Source organism: Ammospiza caudacuta, chromosome 2 (genome assembly GCF_027887145.1).
Source record: "Ammospiza caudacuta isolate bAmmCau1 chromosome 2, bAmmCau1.pri, whole genome shotgun sequence".
Lineage (NCBI taxonomy): Eukaryota > Metazoa > Chordata > Aves > Passeriformes > Passerellidae > Ammospiza > Ammospiza caudacuta.
This window is the reverse complement of record NC_080594.1, coordinates 58,158,024-58,176,718: the sequence shown is the minus strand read 5'-3', so window position 1 is coordinate 58,176,718 and position 18,695 is coordinate 58,158,024. Positions and strand designations below refer to the sequence as shown.

The window sequence follows — 18,695 nt, the reverse complement described above, 5'->3', positions numbered from 1 at the left end:
GTATATACAATTGTAAAGCCATAAGTGTTCCCTAGCATTCAGAATTCACAAGCACATTTATTAATAATTCACCAAAGCGAGATTAATCTGCAAGCATCACCTCATAATGCAGAATATTCCAGGAGCAAGAAAAGCTTGTGCTTAATTTTAAAATGAACAATTAGAAGGGAGAAGTCTCTTTTATAAAACATAATAAACGACTATTTTATTGAGAGATTTGCCAGCACATCAGGAGTGCTGAGCCACCCTCCTCCCAGCAATGCTGCTGTGAGCTGTCTCATTCGTGTCTGGGGAGCTGGGCAGCTCTCACGGGCTGAGCTTCAGCCACAGATGGAGGCACGTCTGTGTGAACATTTAAAAGGTTTTATACGAGTACAAAGCAGATGCTGGACATCAAAATCTTCTGGGGGATCTTGGATCAGATGAGAGCGGCATGTCACGTAAACACAGCATTCCCGTCCCCACAATAATCACATTTCTACCCCCCGCCACGAGATGGGAAATATTTTCGCAATTACTGAAGCATGTTTACCTCTACAGTTTTAAAGTGGTGGAAAAAAAGAAGCGACAAAAAAGCAGCCTCCCTGCTTTTTGAGAACAGATTATATTTTTGCCCCTGTGAAAAACATCTCTACATAACCACAACACCAACACTCGCAAAGGCAACGCAGCTGCAAATTTTAAAGGGAGATATAAAACTTTATTTTCGCATTTCGAACAGAAACGGGCAGCCACAATTTAGCGCTCCATACGGCAGCAGCGCAGCCAGCAAGGAAGAAGAGCAGAGGCCACAGCGATGTTACGCAACTCCACGTACCGAACGCTTTAATTTACGAAACATTAACAAGCAGAGGGCAGCCGGACACCAGCCCGAAGCCCCGCTCTCCTCCTGGCCCCAAGATGGCGCCGGCGCCCCCACAGCCCCGCAGGCAGCCCGCCCCCCGGCCCGCCCCTCCAACATGGCGGACGCACCTCCAGTCCCTCGGCCGTGCCCCCGCCCCGCCTGCGCCGCCTCTCCGCCGCCGCGCGGCCCCGCCCCCTCCCCGCCCTCTCTGCTTCTCCATTGGTTGCTGCCGCCGCCCCTCCTGCCACTGTAACCAATGGGAAGAGAGGGAAGGGCTTCTCGCGCTCGAGGCCCCGCCTCATGTGGGCCCGCCCAAATCCAGGCTCTCGCACTCCCCGGCGGGGTTGCCCCCCCTGGCGGTCGGCAGCGCGGGTGCAGCGTTGGACGAGGAGGAGAAGGGAAGCAGCAGCCGCAGCAGCAGCAGAAGAAGCAGAAGCCGGCGTGGGCCTGGCCGAGGCCCCGAGGGGTGCGGGAGTGACCTGGGGCCCGAGCCCTGGCCGCAGGCACGCCCCATGCCGGCCTCCCAGCCCGAGCGGCACCCCGGCCCCTGCCCACCGGCCCTCGGCGCGGGCCCTGCGGCCGTGGCGGAGCGCAGCGAGACCCCGACCTGAGCCCGGCTCGGCGCCGCCACAGCGCCGGGGGCAGCTCTCCGAGCAGAGCCCCGGAGGATGGAAGAGAAAAGCAGTAAGCGTTTTAAAAGTTATATATAGAAATATATATGTATGCGTGTTTTGGGCAGCCATTAGTCTTGTAAGAAACATTTTTAGGAGTCAACTGTCTTGACCTATTTTCCCGTTCAACTCAATGAAGTAACCAGAATGAATGGCAAGGTTTGGGGTTGATTTCTTTTTTCAGTTACAGCATAGAAAAGATGAAGGAGCGAACGTAAATAAGACATGTTTTACCCTGTCTGTGTCATTATGGGCTGCCCGCGGAGGTGGTGGAGCCACTGTCCCTGCAGGTGTTTAAGGGAAGGCTGGATGTGGCGCTCAGTGCCATGGTCCAGTTGGCATCCTGCAGCTCGGTCATGGGTTGGGCTGGATGATCTCAGAGGTCTTTTCCAACCTAATTGATTCCTTGATTCATGGAGATAAAAATTTGGAATCTTCAATGTGGTTGAAGAGTGCTGTCTTACTTAGTATTCTTGCAGTGAAGGGTGTCTTGCATTTGGCAAGAAACAGATTCAGTAATTTATTCGCCTAAAAACAACTTTCCTTTTTTTTCCCTAAATAAATTGATTTAGCTATAGTACTGCTGTACTGAGCACATCAATTTAGGGAAAAAAAACCCCTATGAGTTAATGGGCAGGGGAGTTGTGTAGGCTCATTTGAATGTGCTGGAAAGTTTGGGTCAACTTGTGACAACTTCGTGCTTGAAGGACAGTAAGAAATCACCTAAGTAAAAAAATTTCCTCACACTGCTTGTTTGAGTGTTCCTCAGCTAGAGCTTGACAAGGCATGGGATGACTGTTTAAAAGGGGAGTGACTATTTCAACACAACATATTCTCACACAGTGCTCCTCCACTGATGCCAACTGCAGTATTTACTAGTATAAATTTTGAAAAGCTGAGTAGGTACAATTATTTTTAATTTCTCACCTGATCTCTTACTCACTTGTCCATTCTGCACCTCTTGCAGTGCTGTGTGACCTCTTTGAAGAGGAGAACCTTACCAGTCCCAGGGAGGAGAGCACTGAAGGTAATATAATTCAGATTTATGGAGGGAAAGAGGAAAGTAATGTATATTTGGCACTGCTTCTGATATGAAAATTACTACTGGAAGACAATAGTTTTGCCTTTTATGGTGTAAGAGGTTTGTAAGCAGCACTACAGGAAACATGCACCCAGGTTGTTTATCTGGTGGCTGGAGTAAGTAGCCCTGATGCTGGCTGCTTGTTGCTTGCTCTAGCATCATTCCCCTGCACAATGCTGGGAAAAAAGAGATATGTGGTCACAAGGATTCTGTAAAGGGAAAAGAAAATCCCTGGAGCCAGATGCCAGTGCACATCCTGATCCATCAGCTGGAGAGATGGTTCTCAATGCTGGCAAGGTAGATGTATCTGGTGTCTGCTCATTCCCTGTCCTTCTGGCTGTGGTTGGTGATAGCAGCATTAGCACTGGAGAGATTAGTGGTGTGGACATCTGTCTTTTTTGAAATGAAAGTTATTCTATGAACAAAAATGCAATCTTTGCTTCTCTGTGCAAAACAAAGCTTTTGCTGCTGGAGTTTTGGAGCACTCCAGCATGAGAACTGGGGAAGCATTTCCAAGGTGAGTGTTTTATTTCCCTATAGCCTACACTTTATTATAGCTGAGGACCCAGAAACAAGAAACTGTTCTGTCACCCATCCTCTGAATGAATCCATCCACAGTGCTATCCAGATTTAGTCAATGTATGGAAATAGCTGAAAACATGTAATGAATAAGGACAGCAGTTTTAATCTGCAGTGGAGAAACTTATTACTAGAAGTTCAAAATGCATATTTTTAATTGAATGTGTTCTTAAATTTTTATTTTAAACACAAATATTTAATATACTTTTTGTTATATTAAATTTGTGATACTGTCATGAACAGCAAAGGGTGGGAATGGCACAGGGCAGGTGGTGTCCCTTGGACAGTAGTGTAGGTTTCCAAAAATTGTTGTGACTTTTTCTGTAGTTGGACTTTAGGCTTTCCACCTGTTTAAAAAATTTCTGTTAATATAAGAGATCATTAAATTTTGTTGAAAGTTAGTGCCAAATCAAGCTATTTCACAAGAGAAAAGTACTTTTATTATTGCCTGCTGATATTAAGTGTTATGCCTTTAGCTGCTGGTGACATGAGCAGGGATTGTTGTGACAAAAGTTTGTTACTTCTTTCACTGCTGTCATGGTGCTTTTGAGAGTAACCACACTGCCGTAGCATCACTGGGCTCCAGGTACCCTGGGTGACAGAAGTCATTCTCTACTAAGTCAAAAAAATGAAAGAATATTATTTATGAGCCTGAAAAGAATGCAGTATTTCTTGACTGCTGGGAAGGTGTTATCCCAGCACCAACAGAGATTTGCTTTCTGAAAGTGGAATGTAAAACCTAGTGTGGTGACAGTGGTGACTCCACCTCTAGAAACTGAGTAGGAAAACAGATTAGCTTATGCTTTTGTGCTTGGTCATTGAAGAAGAGCAAAATTAACTGAGAAAGAGCTGGTTCTTTCTTCTGCCATCATCTTTTGGCACACTGAAACATATTTCCTTTTCAAGTCCTTGACAAAGATGCACAGCTAAAATTTTTACAAGACCCTTCATGACTGGGCTTAGCACCTCAAAGGTGCATACCTTTGAAAGGGAAGAGGTTCTAAACCAGTAGCTTAAAAACATTTCTTTAAACAAAATGTTTATAAATATTTCTCATAGAGGAAGGAGGCATGATATATGAGGTGTGTTAGTTATTTCAACTGATACTCCTTGTTGAACAACATTCATCAAACTGCTTTTATCAGAAAATATTTTGAAAGTTTTTTCCCTGACAAAACATACCAAAACTAATGATGGGACAGGATAGTCAGCCTATGCAGCTAAGAGAGGTTACAGCTATAAAAAGAAATCCCAGTGTCTTTTGTCAAGTAAAATATTCGGTTCATTCAGTTGAAAATATTCTCCTGTGTCACTTGAATTTCAGAGATTCATTTTTATTGGGACTCATTTGCTGGCCTTTGAAGAAAAGCTTCCACAGCTCCTTTTCTGATCTGCTTTAAGAGTTGCTTGAAGGAGCATTGTGCACTATTGGAAGCCACTCCAGTTCATCACTTGACTTCTTGAACACTTAACTTGTTTCACTTTCTTGATTAGGTTTAGGAATAGACTTCTGGAGGTTTAATGAATCCTGCTGTACTGATTGTTTTTTCAGAAGTGACTCCAAATCAAATGACTGGGAGCCTTTGCATAGTCCACTAGGAGTTTGCATGTTTTTAGATTTCTCAGGAACTGTAAATGGTAATTTGCATTTCAGGTGATGTGAAGACATTTTGGATACTATTGGGAGGTAGAAGAGTGGATGTCATATTTGAGCAGCTGCAAAATGTGCTGTCCTTGCTGAAGGAAAAGATCAAGAATGGAACTGCAACAAACCAAGGTTTGAAATCCTTATGGTGGTTAAACTGGACTGCAGAGTAGCTGTGGCCTGCATTGTGTAGTCCATGTGATATCTGCCATAATCCATATATCCCTGAATTTTAATAACTTAGCTGTTGGTGGTTTTAAGAACTTTAAAAATGTCTTTTCTTTTTTAAAAAATAAAAGTAATTTCAGGTACAATTGGCTATTTTCCTGTTTTGCCTGTATACTTTTTAAACAATGAATAGCTCTTAAGCACGTGGAACTGAAATATTAATTTTTGAGAAGTAATGAAATATCTGCAGTGCTTTGTGTTTCATTTATCATCAGAAGTTTTAGCCTTTCAGGCTGTTGTCAGTGAATTGAGTGGTTTGGGGTAGGATAATAATCACCTCAGTATTATTTTTTGTCAGAGACTCCATTATAACATGAAACAATAGTAGAAAAATGTGACACTAATGCATTTCAGATTGTTCCTGATTTTCAAGGAAATAAGCTTCCTCTGTCTACATCAAAATACACTAAAATCATAAATCTGATAAGATTGAAGCAGTACACAGATTGCTTTTTACTGGTTTATTTAATTGAGTAAAATTGCTTCTTTTTGTTAAGTCACCTATCTAAATGTAACCTATGGCTCTTAATGGGTTTTTCTTGTGCAAGACAATGTACAGTGGTGTAAGATGCTTTAAAACTAGTATAGCCACACACTCTGCATTATATATATAGCACTTCCTCTAAACTGGAAGTGCAATTTTTTGTGTTCTTGAGCTCCCACATCTTGACTGTTACAGCAAAATATCAAAGCAGTGCAGAGATAAAAGTTGAACTTGAATCCCCAGATGATGCAATGAATCTGTGATGAAGTTCAGTTTGAATTTTTCAGTGCTTTGTCCTGTAAATGTTTCAAGCAAAAATATTAAGGTGGATTTTGCTGAGAGTTGTCTGCCAGCTTGTAAAATTTATAGCATGGGGTAAGAGGTTGAGACAGAAAGGGTGTCTTGCATTCTTCTATCTGAAGGCCATTTCCACCAATTTAGAAGTAGCATTAATTTGGTTTGCCAAGTTCCAGCACTTCCTAGCCTGAAGATGATCAGTCTGTTGACCAAGGCAGAGGTTTACACTAAATTGTCTTGATATATATTGCTGCCACCAGTTTATGTGTTTGGAGATATTCCAGCAGCTTTCCAAAAGCTCATGGATATTGAGTGCCAATTCACAACAATTCACAGTGCTGTGAGCTGTAACAATTTTGTAATTCCTAGATGTGTCTGCTCAGGTCTGTGGTGCAGCACATTTCTAGTAGTATCAGTCTTGAGATGCTCTAGGTGAGCAAGTGAGGAGAAGCAAGTGTCTGTGGAGGGTTTAACACTTGTTTTGCCTATTGTCATCGCTTAAATCCAACTTATTATCTGTTTTGGTTTGGTTTTTTTTGCATAGAGTGCTGGCAGGCTTGGGCACTGGTGAATGAAGCTAATCTAGGTGATCTCTTAACCTTGCCAAATGGTATGTGCATTTCCATTGCGTTTGTCTGGTGTGTGGATTTAATCTGTCTTGTTTTACTCACTAGAAGCTCAAGTCCCTTTTTGAAATCAATAAAATAGATCTGAGAAGGCCATTAGCATTACAATTAGGAAAGCCTAATTATTAATTTCCTCAAGTAGTGAACTGTGAACTCTCACCTGGGTTTGTATTTTTGTGGTTTGTGTGTATAATACTTGTACCACAGGAAGAGAATTTGAACTAGTAAGCCCTTATGAACCCCAGCTGTCTGTGAGCAGTATCCTGTGCATGGCTCCACTGGCTGTAATAGCTTGGCATCCTTTTATCTCTGACAATGAAGGGAGATCTGTAAATGTGTTTCATGTGCATGTTCTTTCTGGTCACTTTGAAAACCACATGGAAGGTTTTTCAGTGGGACACTTGCTAACAAGCTTTTTGTTAGCTGTAGTTCATAGCAATGCCTTGTTTGTAATGTGTTTTGTTAATTATCTCTTTAGTAACTAAAGTAAATTCAATGATAAATTGAAATCTGGCTTGATGAAGATTTTGCTCACATTCAGTTTTTTTCAGTAAGTGACGAATTGAATGGAGATGATGCACAGGAAACCAAACCCAAAGTGCAGCCTCTTCTTCCAGATGACAATGCTGCAGACATTGTAGAAGCTTCTGACAGGTCAGTGCCTTCTTTCAGTTCCTTATTTGACATATTCTCTACTCCAGTTGAGAGAGCTCTAAAATTTGTGTTTCTAAAGTCAATGTTTTAAACCAAATTTGAATCCTTTGAGTTTTCAAAGTGAAAATGTTTTTAACTTGACCTATGTGGAAAACCTGAGGTTTTGGATAGACTTGTTTAATTTCCCACATGGGAACATTGCAGAATAAGGCATGGTTGTGAATAAAGGTTCATGAGTGTTATCAGGGTTAGGACTTGAGCATCACTTCTCAGGCTTTCCTTAGTGTGCAGATTGTCAGCTGTGTAACTTAGTCTCTCTGTGTTTAGTATTTAGCCTCAGGTACTGATTTGAAAGATGGGGGCAAATTCATTGTGTGGTATTTTCTGGGGTCCCCGTGGCAGGAAGGAAATTATGAATCTGACTCCATGTTCTTAGAAGAATAATTTATTACTTTGTGTTACCATATTATATTAAAGAATACTAAACTAAAACTTTACTAAAGAATAGAGGAAGAATACTTACAGAAGGCTTAGCAAGACACTAATGAAAAACCTGTGACTCTCCAGAGTCCCGACATGGCTGGACCGTGATTGGTCATTAAGTAAAAACAATTCACATGTTGGATAAACAATCTCCAAACCACATTCCAAAGCAGCAAGACACTGGAGAAGCAATCATATAATTATTGTTTTCATTTTTCTCTGAGGCTTCTCAGCTTCCCAGGAGAAGAAATCGTGGTGAAGGGATTTTTCCAGAAAATATGACAGTGACAACATTGTTCCTTTTTTTAAAATTTCCTTGCTGTGTTTTAGCGTGTAAGTTCTGGGAAGAAGCTTTTTTTTTTAATGCAACTGGATATGTCTTTATATGTTGTTAGGACAATTATACCATGAGAAACCTTGGGCCTTCTAGCAATGGGGCTAAAAATATTGAACTGCTAAAAAACTGAACACAACACTGGTTATCTAAGATGTTGCTCTTCCTTCTTTTTTTTTAACTCTTTTACTTCAAGTAGTGAAAAAGAGGACATGGAAAAAACCTCCCTTTACTCAGGGAGTAAAGAAGCACCAAGCAAAATTCAAGGTTTACCTTTAAAAGTTCAGTATCAGAACCACAAGTGCTCTAGTGCATGTCTCGCCAACAGAGCAGTGGGTTCCTACAAGGGTGAAAATCCACTGAAGATCCCCATCCTGTTTGACTTCCAAAGACGCCATGCGAAAGCAGACTGCCTTTCGAAGCCGCTGGATGTGAATTACAAAGCTCCTTGTGGGCGCAGTCTGAGAAGCTTTCAAGATGTGCGGAACTACTTGTTTGAAACAGAGTGCAATTTCTTGTTTGTTGATCACTTCTCCTTCAACACCTATGTGCTGTTGGGCAGGAACACCATGAATCCCGAGCCCCTGGTGTTTGAGTTCGACATTAGCGACGGAGCCGAGTCTGTGCCCATCTCCTTCTGTAACAGCCTCGACCATGCAAGACTGCCTTATTTCAAGTATCGGAAGTCCTCGTGGCCGCGTGGATATTATCTCAACAATCTCTCCAGCCTGTTTGTTGATTCCTGTGACTGCACAGATGGCTGCATCGATAGGTGGGTAGAAACATCTCATCTTGGGCCAATGACACACGATGCCTCAATAGCAGAGTAGTGGGGTGTGAAGGCACAGTACCGAACAGAACCAGCACTGCTGGAATATCTTGTGCCATGCTTTGTGTTGAGTGACACCATTGTGTCTTCCTCTTCTCCAGAGCTTAGGTGCTCCCACTGGTCCACCCTCTGTTGTAGGCAAGGAAGCGATCAACAGGTGGATTATTGTGTTCCTTTTCCTTTCTTCCAAACTGGCAGTGCTTCTTCTCCAGGTGGAACTGACAAGCAGATATCTTGGCTTTGGAAAAAGAGTAGGGACGGGAGTCTTGTGCCAGCAGAGGCAGGGCAGGCAGGGAAGGATCCTGCCTGACAATTTCTGCTGCAGTTCCTACTGTTAAATGACATCCTGTAGATGGGGTGAGACAGCCTTGAGGGATCAGATCATTCGGACATTAGTGGTTTACTGAGGGCAGATGAAGAAACATCCCCGTTTCCAACATCTACATGTCATTCTTCCCCTTGTCTAAACAGAAACTACAAAACTCAGTGGTTACAGAATACATTTGTGGTCTGAGCAGTTCCAATACTCTTGCTCATTGTCATCTTTTTCTAAATCCCAGTAACTGAGCTACAGACACTGTGGAAAGCTGCCACAGTTACCATATGCAAGTTTGGTGGTATTTTTGTCTACTTTCTTGAAGGATGTTTGTGTGGTCTCTCTCTGCAGGCATTATTTGGTGTTGCATCCATTCTGTATTATTGACAGCTAGGGCAGTTGCACATGCTGCTGTGCAACATAGTTGCTCATGACCCAACAAAAGCTGAAAATCACAGCCTGGTGTAACGTCTGCCAGATTTTGTAATTTAGTTTCAGCTGAGTGGTGAGAAACAGCAAGCACGCAGTGTGCCACTTTTTTGCATAAAGTCTCACAAGAATTGAGTTGCTTTTGATGTGCAGTTTTGGAGTTTAGGATTTGCACAATCACTGTGACTCTTTGAAGTTGTCATGACATACAATGGTGAAGACAAGCACTGTTGCTTGAATTTTCCACAGTGTAAAATTCTTCACTTCTTGGGGGCTAAGGAGGGAGGAAGATAACCAAGTAGTGGCAAACAGGCTGGGATGCTGTGCCAGAAGAGATGATTTTTATTCATTTGATCCATTTGACAGTGCCCTGCCTATAATAAGTTTCTGTTGTGCTTCAGCTGTTTAAATGTGCCATTTAAGGAGCTTGGCAGAAGAATGGAGTTGGCGTGAAGAGAACATGGTTATTTTAAAGCACAGGTAACCAGCCAAGAGACTAAGGGAAAAGGTGCCTGAAACAGTCTTGTGGAGTAAATGGAGCAGGGAGGGGCAATACAGGTGTATATACAGAAATGTATGTGTGTGTGTGTATAGTCAATTGCATTTCAAATTACCTAGATTTATGATTGATTTATTCTGCTTCAAATCCATTCTGAGATGTTTTACTCTTATTTTTAGGTCCAAATGTGCATGCCTACAGCTAACAGCAAGAGGCTGTAGTAAAATTTCTCTGTCTCCAAGTAGTAAAAGATCCCATGGGTACCGTTACAAGAGACTGGAGGGACCTGTTCCTAGTGGGTAAGAAACACCACAGGAGTAAAATAAGAGCACACAAATAAAACAGCAGTGAATAGTTCAGTCTAAGTGCCACAGGATTAAAATATCTGGAGGTTTTGGATTACTGAAACCTTCCATTTTTGTCACAATTTTAGTGACAGATCAGGATGCTAAAAAATAATTAATGTGACTTGAATAAGAGGGAAAAAAAACTTTTGTATTGCAGATCCTACAGTTTTCACAGCTTAGGTCAAGGTCCAGGAGAAGTGTGAAGAGTGACCAGAATCCTAAAGATGTAGCAGCCAGCTGCTTTTGCCAGACTTTGTTATGGGTGGCTCTTCCAAGAATGTCCAAAAGCCATCCAATGATTCAAATGTTTGCCCTTTCTCTTATTCAGCTCCTGTGGATTAATAGGTGGCCTGGAGAAGAAGCTAGTTACTTCAGGTCTCTAGGAGAGGTATTATGCAAGGTAGCTTTCTGCAATAGCCAAAGGCTTAAATCTATAGGCTTGAGGAGCCCCTTTCAGTCCTCTATGTGATGTTAGTTTTTGGCTGACATGCAGAATTAAAGTTGTCAGAGAATCCAAAAACAGATGCAAAAAACCCCACAATTATGAGTCCTTTTGGAAATGGACAGCTACAGTGAAGTCCAGGCATATGTGTTCTTGCTAAAATCAGTTCCAGTATAGAATTAGGTGCTTCTTAGGGATTTCAGTTTCTGTGTGATTTACTCCTATAAAACAAAAATATGGCACTTGTTTTTCTTATGCCAAAATGTATGTAATCTTAAGTATACTTATGCCAAAATCTGGCAGACAGGCTCTTAAAATTGATGAACCAGCAGTCAATAAAATCACAAGCTTCAGAGCATTGCTGCACAACCAGTTTTAGCCAGAGTCTGTATATTTCAGTCCACTGCCTTGTTGATGCTTCGAAAGGGAATTAATAACAGGAACTTTGTTATGCTAATGCATCCATTTATGTTGTGCTTTGTTTTTCTTCCCTTGCCAGGATTTATGAGTGTAGTGTGCTGTGCAGGTGTGACAAGCTGATGTGTCAGAACAGAGTTGTGCAGCATGGCATTCAAGTCAGGCTGCAAGTGTTCAACACGGAGAAGAAGGGCTGGGGTGTCCGCTGCCTGGATGACATCGACAAGGGGACATTTGTTTGTACTTACTCAGGTAGCAGGAGGGGACCTGTGAAGACATGTAGCATAATTTTTCCTCTCCCACAGTGTGTGCCCTGGATTTTTTTTGAGATCAGGGAAATACAGGGTTGGAAGAGAAGTGTGTCAATGTAATCTTAACTTGCAATATGATCAATATGAATAAGAACTTGGAAAAGCTCTGCTATGAGACGGTGACAGACAAACAAATGGAGCAAAAGCTGTCTCAGATTGCTGGGTTTTTCCCTCATAAATCTGTGCATCCTACACCACGGTTAATTTTCCTTCAGTAAAATTCTTAAAATTGTAGAATTGTTTGGGTTGGAAGGGACCTTAAAAGACACCTAGTTGCATTCCTGCCATGGGCAAGGGACACTTTTCACTAGACCAGGTGGCTCAGTACCCCACCCAGAGTGACCTTGAGCACTTCCAGAGATGGGGCTCTCACAGCTGCTCTGGGCAACTTGTGCCAGGACCTCCCACCTTCACAGTGAAGAAGTTCTTACTAATATTTAATCTAGATGTGCTCTCCAGTAGTTTAAAGCCATTGTCCTTTGTCTTATTACTACATGCCCTTCTCTAATTCAGTTTGTACTCCAGCCTCTATTGACATTATAGAATTACAGACAGCATTCATATTTTGCTTTCCCAAGTAATGCTCTTCTATTTATTAATGTAAGTTTGACCTGTGCTAGTGAGTGTGACTCAGCAAACAAGCATTTTAAAAAAAGCAAGAAAACTTTTCTTTTTCTTTCAGGCAGATTAATGAGCAGAGCTGAAGTTTTGGGAGATAGTGAGCAAGAGCTGAAGGAGAAAAGTGCAGTGAATGATAGAGGCCATGACTTTTCTTCCAAAAAAAGAAAACTTGACCTTGGTCGTTCAGACTCAGTGATTGAACTAGTGCAGACTGACAAAAATGACATTCTTGAGAATCAGGATTCTTTGTCTCAGACTGTGGATAATGAAAATAAATCAACTCTGTAAGTTTATGAAAGTAAGCTTAAGCATAACAAAACTAATATTCTGCTAATCAAGGAATTCTGTTGTATCACTTAGAGTATGTCGTCATATGAGGGTGGTGTTTTTTTCTTTCTGAACTTCTTTTTAAATTCCCAATTATTTGTGGGACAGAGTTTTCTCTCTGTATTAATTTTACTTATGTGTACCGCTTGGCATTTTCTAGAAATTCAGTTCATCTCTTGGGTATACTTGATCTGTTCAGGGCATTAATGGGAATGCTAATTTGAAAGAATTAATAAAGTATACTTGAAATAAATTGTTTAAAGATACTTGATGACACTGAAGGGTTTGATAATACATCAGCCACCAGCTATTCTGCCCTTTGCTCCCAGTCTCTAAACCTTTTATTTGTAACATAACCTTTCCTGCCAGAAACCTTAACCTCTCCTGTTAAGAGTCTGACAGCACCTCACTTTTGCAGTGAATATGTTTTCCTAGTTGAAAGCTGTACTGTCAAAATTGTTGAAAGTAGTAACAGGAAAAGACAAAACTCTGTAGGTGTTCTATTTTGAGATAATCTGATATAATAATAGTAAAGCAGCAGACAATTTGGTTCTCAGCATGACAGCTGGAAAAAAATTTAAAAGCAGCTGCTGATCTCTCAAAAAAGTTTGAGCAACTGCTTTCTTACAAATGCAGTAAAGAACCTAACCTAGGTTCTCAATTCTTAAAAACAAAATACTCACAGAACATGGGGTGAGGCCAGACCACAGGCTCTGCTGTAGTTCCTTCTAGAGAAGAGACTGGAACTAGAGATTGTTAGAGAAATGTGTCTTGTGAGAGTTACTTATGGGTCTGTTTGTCTTTTATAATTTCCTTCTGACCTTTCTGTGCAGGGTTCATCAGAAGAACTCAAGTAATGCAGCAGTGAGAAGGCCTGGAACTAGAACACTTATTTTTCGCAATCACCAGCCAGAAATGGTAATAAGTGGCTTTAACAGATTCATTTTTCACTGTGTGGAATATGTATGTTAACTTTGACATTTTCATCTTGTATGTTTGTATAGTTCTAATGACCTTTCTTCATGAGATTGGGTCACACTGTGAGCTAGGCTGTCATGCTGGAAGCTGCATCCCATCCTCTCTCCATTACCAATCCTTCAGCATGTTCCCCCAGACCAGCACTATCTACTGTCATGGCCTTCCCTTCTCCCCCCTTCGCTTACATTCCTCAAGAGCCTGAAGTAATCATTCTCCCCCTGCACCCCTTGTGTACAGGGTTAGGGGGTCAGAGTGATAATATTTGTGTGATGTCTCCCCAAAGAATGGCACAGCAGGGAGAGAAGGGAATTCCAGGATGTCTATGCAGTTTTCTCATACAGTAACAGAGTTGGGAGAACTGACCTGAATGTGACTCCTGACCTTTTATGAGTGTGAAGTGTTGCCTGCAAACATGTGCAGAGGAGGAAAGCTGGTGTAAGCTCATGCTGTAGGTTTTACTGGATTTATTGCCCTTAAGAAATGCACATGAAATTTTCATCCAACCTTTTTGTACTGCTGTCTTTTTTAGGGGTCCCATAACTAATTGCCTTTTTTTGATGGGAGAGGAGAAATTCTGCCACATCTTGTCATTTCATTGAAACTGTGTAAAAAGCATGTTTGGTATTTGGCTAAGCAACTTAAAATTCTGGTGAAATAATTGGGACTTTAGCACTTACTTACATGTCTTAATTACTGGGAGACTCTTTCCTGGTTATTATGAAGGAGAATTTGAAATTAAGATAAATGTTGCATTGCAGCCAATGTATTAACTTGCCAAATTCAGCCACAGCTATGCATTACAATAGCTTTGAAACTTCAGCCTTGAAATTCTAAAAGCCACTTGCTATGCACTTTTGGCCCAGAGTTGCATGCAGCACATCACAGCCTTTTCATTTGATACACAGGTGCACAGTACCAGCTCAGATGAAGATGATAGTTCTCAGATTCATCAACCAAGCAAAACAAAACTAACCAGTGGAACAAAGAAAGGAAAAGAAAGTAGGTTTGCAGAGCTCTATGTACTGCATGCTTTGTACAGTTGTGTCCCATCTGGGGATAGACTTTAATGTAGACAGTGTGGGCAGGCCACTTCTTAGAGTAGAGCAATGCTGTCCATAGATGTTGAGACAAGTTGGACTGTCCAGACAGCAGCTTCTCAAATAGTGTGCAGTTGTGGGAAAGTCAGCCTTGCAGATCTTGCTGTGTCACAGCCAGTACCTGTTCCAGCCAACAAAAATTGAACAGGATATAACACTGGGGTGGGGAGACGTCAAGCTGGAGAGGCAGTGTGAAACTGATGCTATTTGCACATCCATTTTGCTTCTGTCTTAATTACAGTTTGTGATTCTCTTGGGAATTAAAGTGGAGAATGATAAAAAATGCTATGTGGGAAAAGTCAGTCTGGAATGGGATTTGAGAAGAGTGAGACACTAGGTCACTCAGAGGCACCTTGAGCAAGTGCTTTAGGCATCACAGCAGGAAACAGTCATTTGTTGGGAGGATTGATGAGAGACATGAAAAAATTGTGTTCTAGACTTGTAGATAGCAAGTAAGCTGCCTAGATTCTGGAGGATGTGGGAAAAGTGGGTGGGTGAGAGTTTGGGGCCAAACAAGGGAAAGGCTTTGGCATTAAACTGCTGTTGAGAAATAACATACATGTCCATTGACAGAATGCACCCAGCAGCAGAAGGAAGATCATCTGATGGACATTGGACAGACTGACTCTGCTGGTGTAGAGACTGCAGGATGTGAAAGGAAGAGTCTGTCACTGCAGGGTGTTGAGTGTGGCAAGCCCAGTGTGCTGGATGACACCTGTGTTGTGAGGCCATCCAGCAATGCACCCCTAAAAGCTGACTGCAGAGAAAATAGCAGGCAGCCAAAACAAGATGCACTTTGTGAGGAGTCTGAGGATGATGGGATGTTTCCCAAGAACAGTAATGAAGAAAATATTTATGTACTGGATGCCACAAAAGAAGGAAATGTGGGTCGTTTTCTAAATGTAAGTACTAAATTGCATGGGTTCTTTTCATTGCCTCTGCAAATACATCATTTACTTATTTAAGCTTTGACTAGAAAGTTTTTGCACATAAACAGTATGGGTGGTGGGTGCACGACAAGAGAGGCACATGTGGTGCTCCCTGCCATCACAGGTGACAGGACAATAGGTTGGGTCACACTGGCTGTTCAATTGCCAAGTACCTTCAGCTAAGACAAATACGTCATAGACTTATCTTGCAGGTATGCTGCAAATAATTTATTTCTTCATTGGCATGAACATGCCTTCCTTACACAAATAATTTATTTCTCTTCACTGGCATGAATATGTCTTACAGCAAAACTCTTGCATATGTTTAAACTGTTCTTCTTTGCAGAGGTAATACGGTGTTAATATTAGTAGTGCATCTTGCAGAAGCCTTCCTTCTGTTCTCATGAGCATACACATGTTCTTACCTGTACCTGAGTGACCTTTCACATCCTGTACTTGGCCAACACACAATCATGCAATCCATTGCTTGCTCCCTAGCACTGCTGCCCTGGCAATGGCATTGAGTGATAAACTTTCCATGTGGGCTCAAGAAGGGAAGGAAGAAACTGCCTTTACTGGTGAAAGATATCTGATACAAAGTGATATCTGACGTCATTTTTCAGCCAACGATGTGGTGTTGGGCTGTTACTAATTCAGATTATCTGTTTTACAGCACAGCTGCTGCCCAAATCTCTTTGCACAAAGTGTGTTTGTAGAAACTCACAACAGAAGTTTTCCATGGGTTGCATTCTTCACAAACAGGTGAATTTCTGGAAGTTTAATGTTGTTCATTTAAGGCACTAGGAGGAAAAAAAAAAACACTGCTCACTTATTGGAGTATAATTATACTGAGGGGTGGGGCAGATGCTTAGATCATAAAAGCATTAAACTGCCTTAGAGGTGACTTCTTATTGTGCACTAAAGGCAGAAGAAATAGTCATTGGTTATCATTAATGAGTTTTGCTTCAGTTTTGCACTGAAATGTAAAGTAGAGAAGGTTAATTTTGATGTGTCCACTTCAGTGATAATCTTCTTCAGTGCAAGAATAGGTTTTACTCAGCATGGTCATTCAGAAGGCCAAGATCCACTCATCCTACTGTTGTGTCTCAAGGAATGGCCACCAGATTTGCCTCACATAGGGCAGGATTGAACCCCACAGGATTTTAAGGTTGAGACACTTCGTGGGCCAAAAAGGCTTCAGTCCTTTTCCTCAGAGCTGTCAAGACAAGCAGGACTTTATGTAGCCCAGCATGTCCTGGGGATATGACAATAGGATACACAGAGGTGAAAATGTGTTCTGAAAGTAAGAGATGCAGATATTTCCTTGGTGTCTAACAGAAAGAGAGGTACAGAGAGCTAGTGCCAGCAAGACACAGTATGGCAGCAGGAGAGGAAAGATGAATTGTATAAATGAAGTTGGCTGACATGCATGTCAGCAGTAGAACTAGGTGAGAACAGAACAGAGAGGGGAGAATTTGTGCCAACAAACCAAATCCACAGAACATTGATCTTCTGTGAAGCCTTGCAGCTCTGCTCCATATGACAGATGCTGTGGATTGTACTGGGAGGAACTGTGAGGACAATGTTTTGAAATACATCCAAAACAGGATTTTGTTTTAGCTAGAGTCTTTCTTGCTCAGGCACTTGGTAAAGAAGTGTAGTGAGGACTGAGGCCACTGGAGAGAGATAACAGTGACAGCAAAGACACTTAGGGAAGAAGATTGTTGAAGGAGAGTTCCCCTCGCTGGCTCTTCCATTTTCTGGACATCACCCTTTTACAACTTTTCTAAATTAAGGACTTCATCTGGATCATTGAGCTTAATTGTGTGCCTTCCATGGACTTGCCCAGTCACCTGGGCAAGTTTTATTTGTTTTACATGCCTGGCCTTTTTATTTGTTTTACATGTCTGGCCTCTAGACCATCTCAAGTCAGCAAGTCCCAGGCTGCAGTTATCCCAGTGCTGTATGAAAAGTCCTTATTGTTTGTTCTCAGTCAGCTGCCTAGGAATTCACTGGATGTCCCCTATACCATATCCAGTGAGAAACATCAGAGAATTACTCTCTTCATCACAATATTCATATTTTCTTACATTTTCCATCAGTTGTTCCTCAGCATCATAATCTCAGGTATTTAGTTTGGCATTCATTTTGGACAATGAATTTCCTGCCCTAGACATTTCTTCTATTTTACTACCAGAGCAGCTAATTCATGAGGAGCACGTGTTTAATTCTGAGTTTGAGCTTGGTGCACATAGTGCAATTTCATTAAAAGGTAGCCTGCCAGACCAAAGATGACAGTCTTCAGCAATATAGCTAAAGATCTCTTCAAACTTCAGTGATGCACTGTACATAGCAAAAATAACAAAACTGAAAACTATGTTATTCATTTAGATGTATTATTTATGTGAATTTCCTTTTTTTGTTTGTTTTGTTTTGTTTTAAGGGGTTTTGGGTTTTTCTTTTAGTGGTTTTTGTTTTGTTGTTGTTTTGGTTTTGGTTTTTTGTTCGGTTGGCTTTGGCTTTGTAGTGGCTTTTTTTGTTTGATTTTTGTCTCCCAGAATTTCCCTCTAGGTTAGAGCACATTCTTTAGAAATAGACTCCAACCCTATTTGTAATTTCCATAGCCAAAGGAGCATGAGTGTGCCAGCGACTCCTTGTCTGCCTTGTTTCCTTCCCATCCCAAGCTGTCTATGTGATGCTCCCTGCCCCCTACAATTTTGGGGTTTGCATGTGTGTTGTTGGTGACAAATTGTTAGCGCAGTACTGTTTCACTTAGTTCAAGCAAATTAACTGTTTTATTCCTTAGACATGTGAAAGCGGGAACCGAACTCACCTGGGATTATGGTTATGAAGCTGGAAGCATGCCAGAGACAGAAATTTCCTGTCACTGTGGAGTTCAGAAGTGCAGGAAAAAAACCTTATAGGCAAAAGCTTTCCTACTGTCAACACATCTCATACCTGGGAATTTATATGCTGGAAGGGATGACTACTCAGCAAACAGCCCTCAAGTCTGTGGTGCTAATTGCATTCAACTAAAATGCCTTTCACCTGATGGTTTTTTAAATTTACATTCAAATGTCACTTTTGTAGTTTACAGAAATAGAACTGTTTGTCCTAAGAGCAGGCATCAGAGCAGGCATCGAGTCTTTCCTGGATAATTGGTCTTCCTCCTCCCTGCTCCCTCCACAAGCAAAGTTCACAGTGCACTGGAAGAATTCCTGCTCCAT

General features: G+C 41.6%; 2 protein-coding genes across 4 annotated transcripts in view; one reads left to right on the top strand and one right to left on the bottom strand.

Annotated features, from left to right (window-relative positions):
* CAB39L (calcium binding protein 39 like) overlaps positions 1-957 on the bottom strand; it is a 60,757-nt gene extending 59,800 nt beyond the window's left edge. For 2 of the 3 annotated variants that reach the window (XM_058824752.1, XM_058824757.1), the window contains exon 1: positions 818-955. The gene's annotated coding sequence lies outside the window, so the exon portion shown is untranslated. Of the gene's footprint in view, positions 1-817 lie in introns of all 3 variants that reach the window. The other variant, XM_058824754.1, reaches the window with a different exon arrangement.
* Positions 958-1,236: 279 nt separating this feature from the next.
* Positions 1,237-18,695, top strand: part of SETDB2 (SET domain bifurcated histone lysine methyltransferase 2) — a 51,758-nt gene continuing 34,299 nt past the window's right edge. Inside the window, exons 1-14 of the mRNA XM_058825585.1 lie at positions 1,237-1,528; positions 2,483-2,542; positions 4,830-4,952; positions 6,374-6,439; positions 7,007-7,109; positions 8,123-8,698; positions 10,179-10,298; positions 11,288-11,457; positions 12,199-12,421; positions 13,298-13,382; positions 14,348-14,441; positions 15,113-15,441; positions 16,142-16,230; positions 18,275-18,374. Of these exons, the coding sequence (XP_058681568.1) occupies positions 1,513-1,528; positions 2,483-2,542; positions 4,830-4,952; positions 6,374-6,439; positions 7,007-7,109; positions 8,123-8,698; positions 10,179-10,298; positions 11,288-11,457; positions 12,199-12,421; positions 13,298-13,382; positions 14,348-14,441; positions 15,113-15,441; positions 16,142-16,230; positions 18,275-18,374 (2,154 nt within the window). The 5' untranslated portion in view covers positions 1,237-1,512. The remainder of the gene's footprint in view (positions 1,529-2,482; positions 2,543-4,829; positions 4,953-6,373; positions 6,440-7,006; positions 7,110-8,122; positions 8,699-10,178; positions 10,299-11,287; positions 11,458-12,198; positions 12,422-13,297; positions 13,383-14,347; positions 14,442-15,112; positions 15,442-16,141; positions 16,231-18,274; positions 18,375-18,695) is intronic.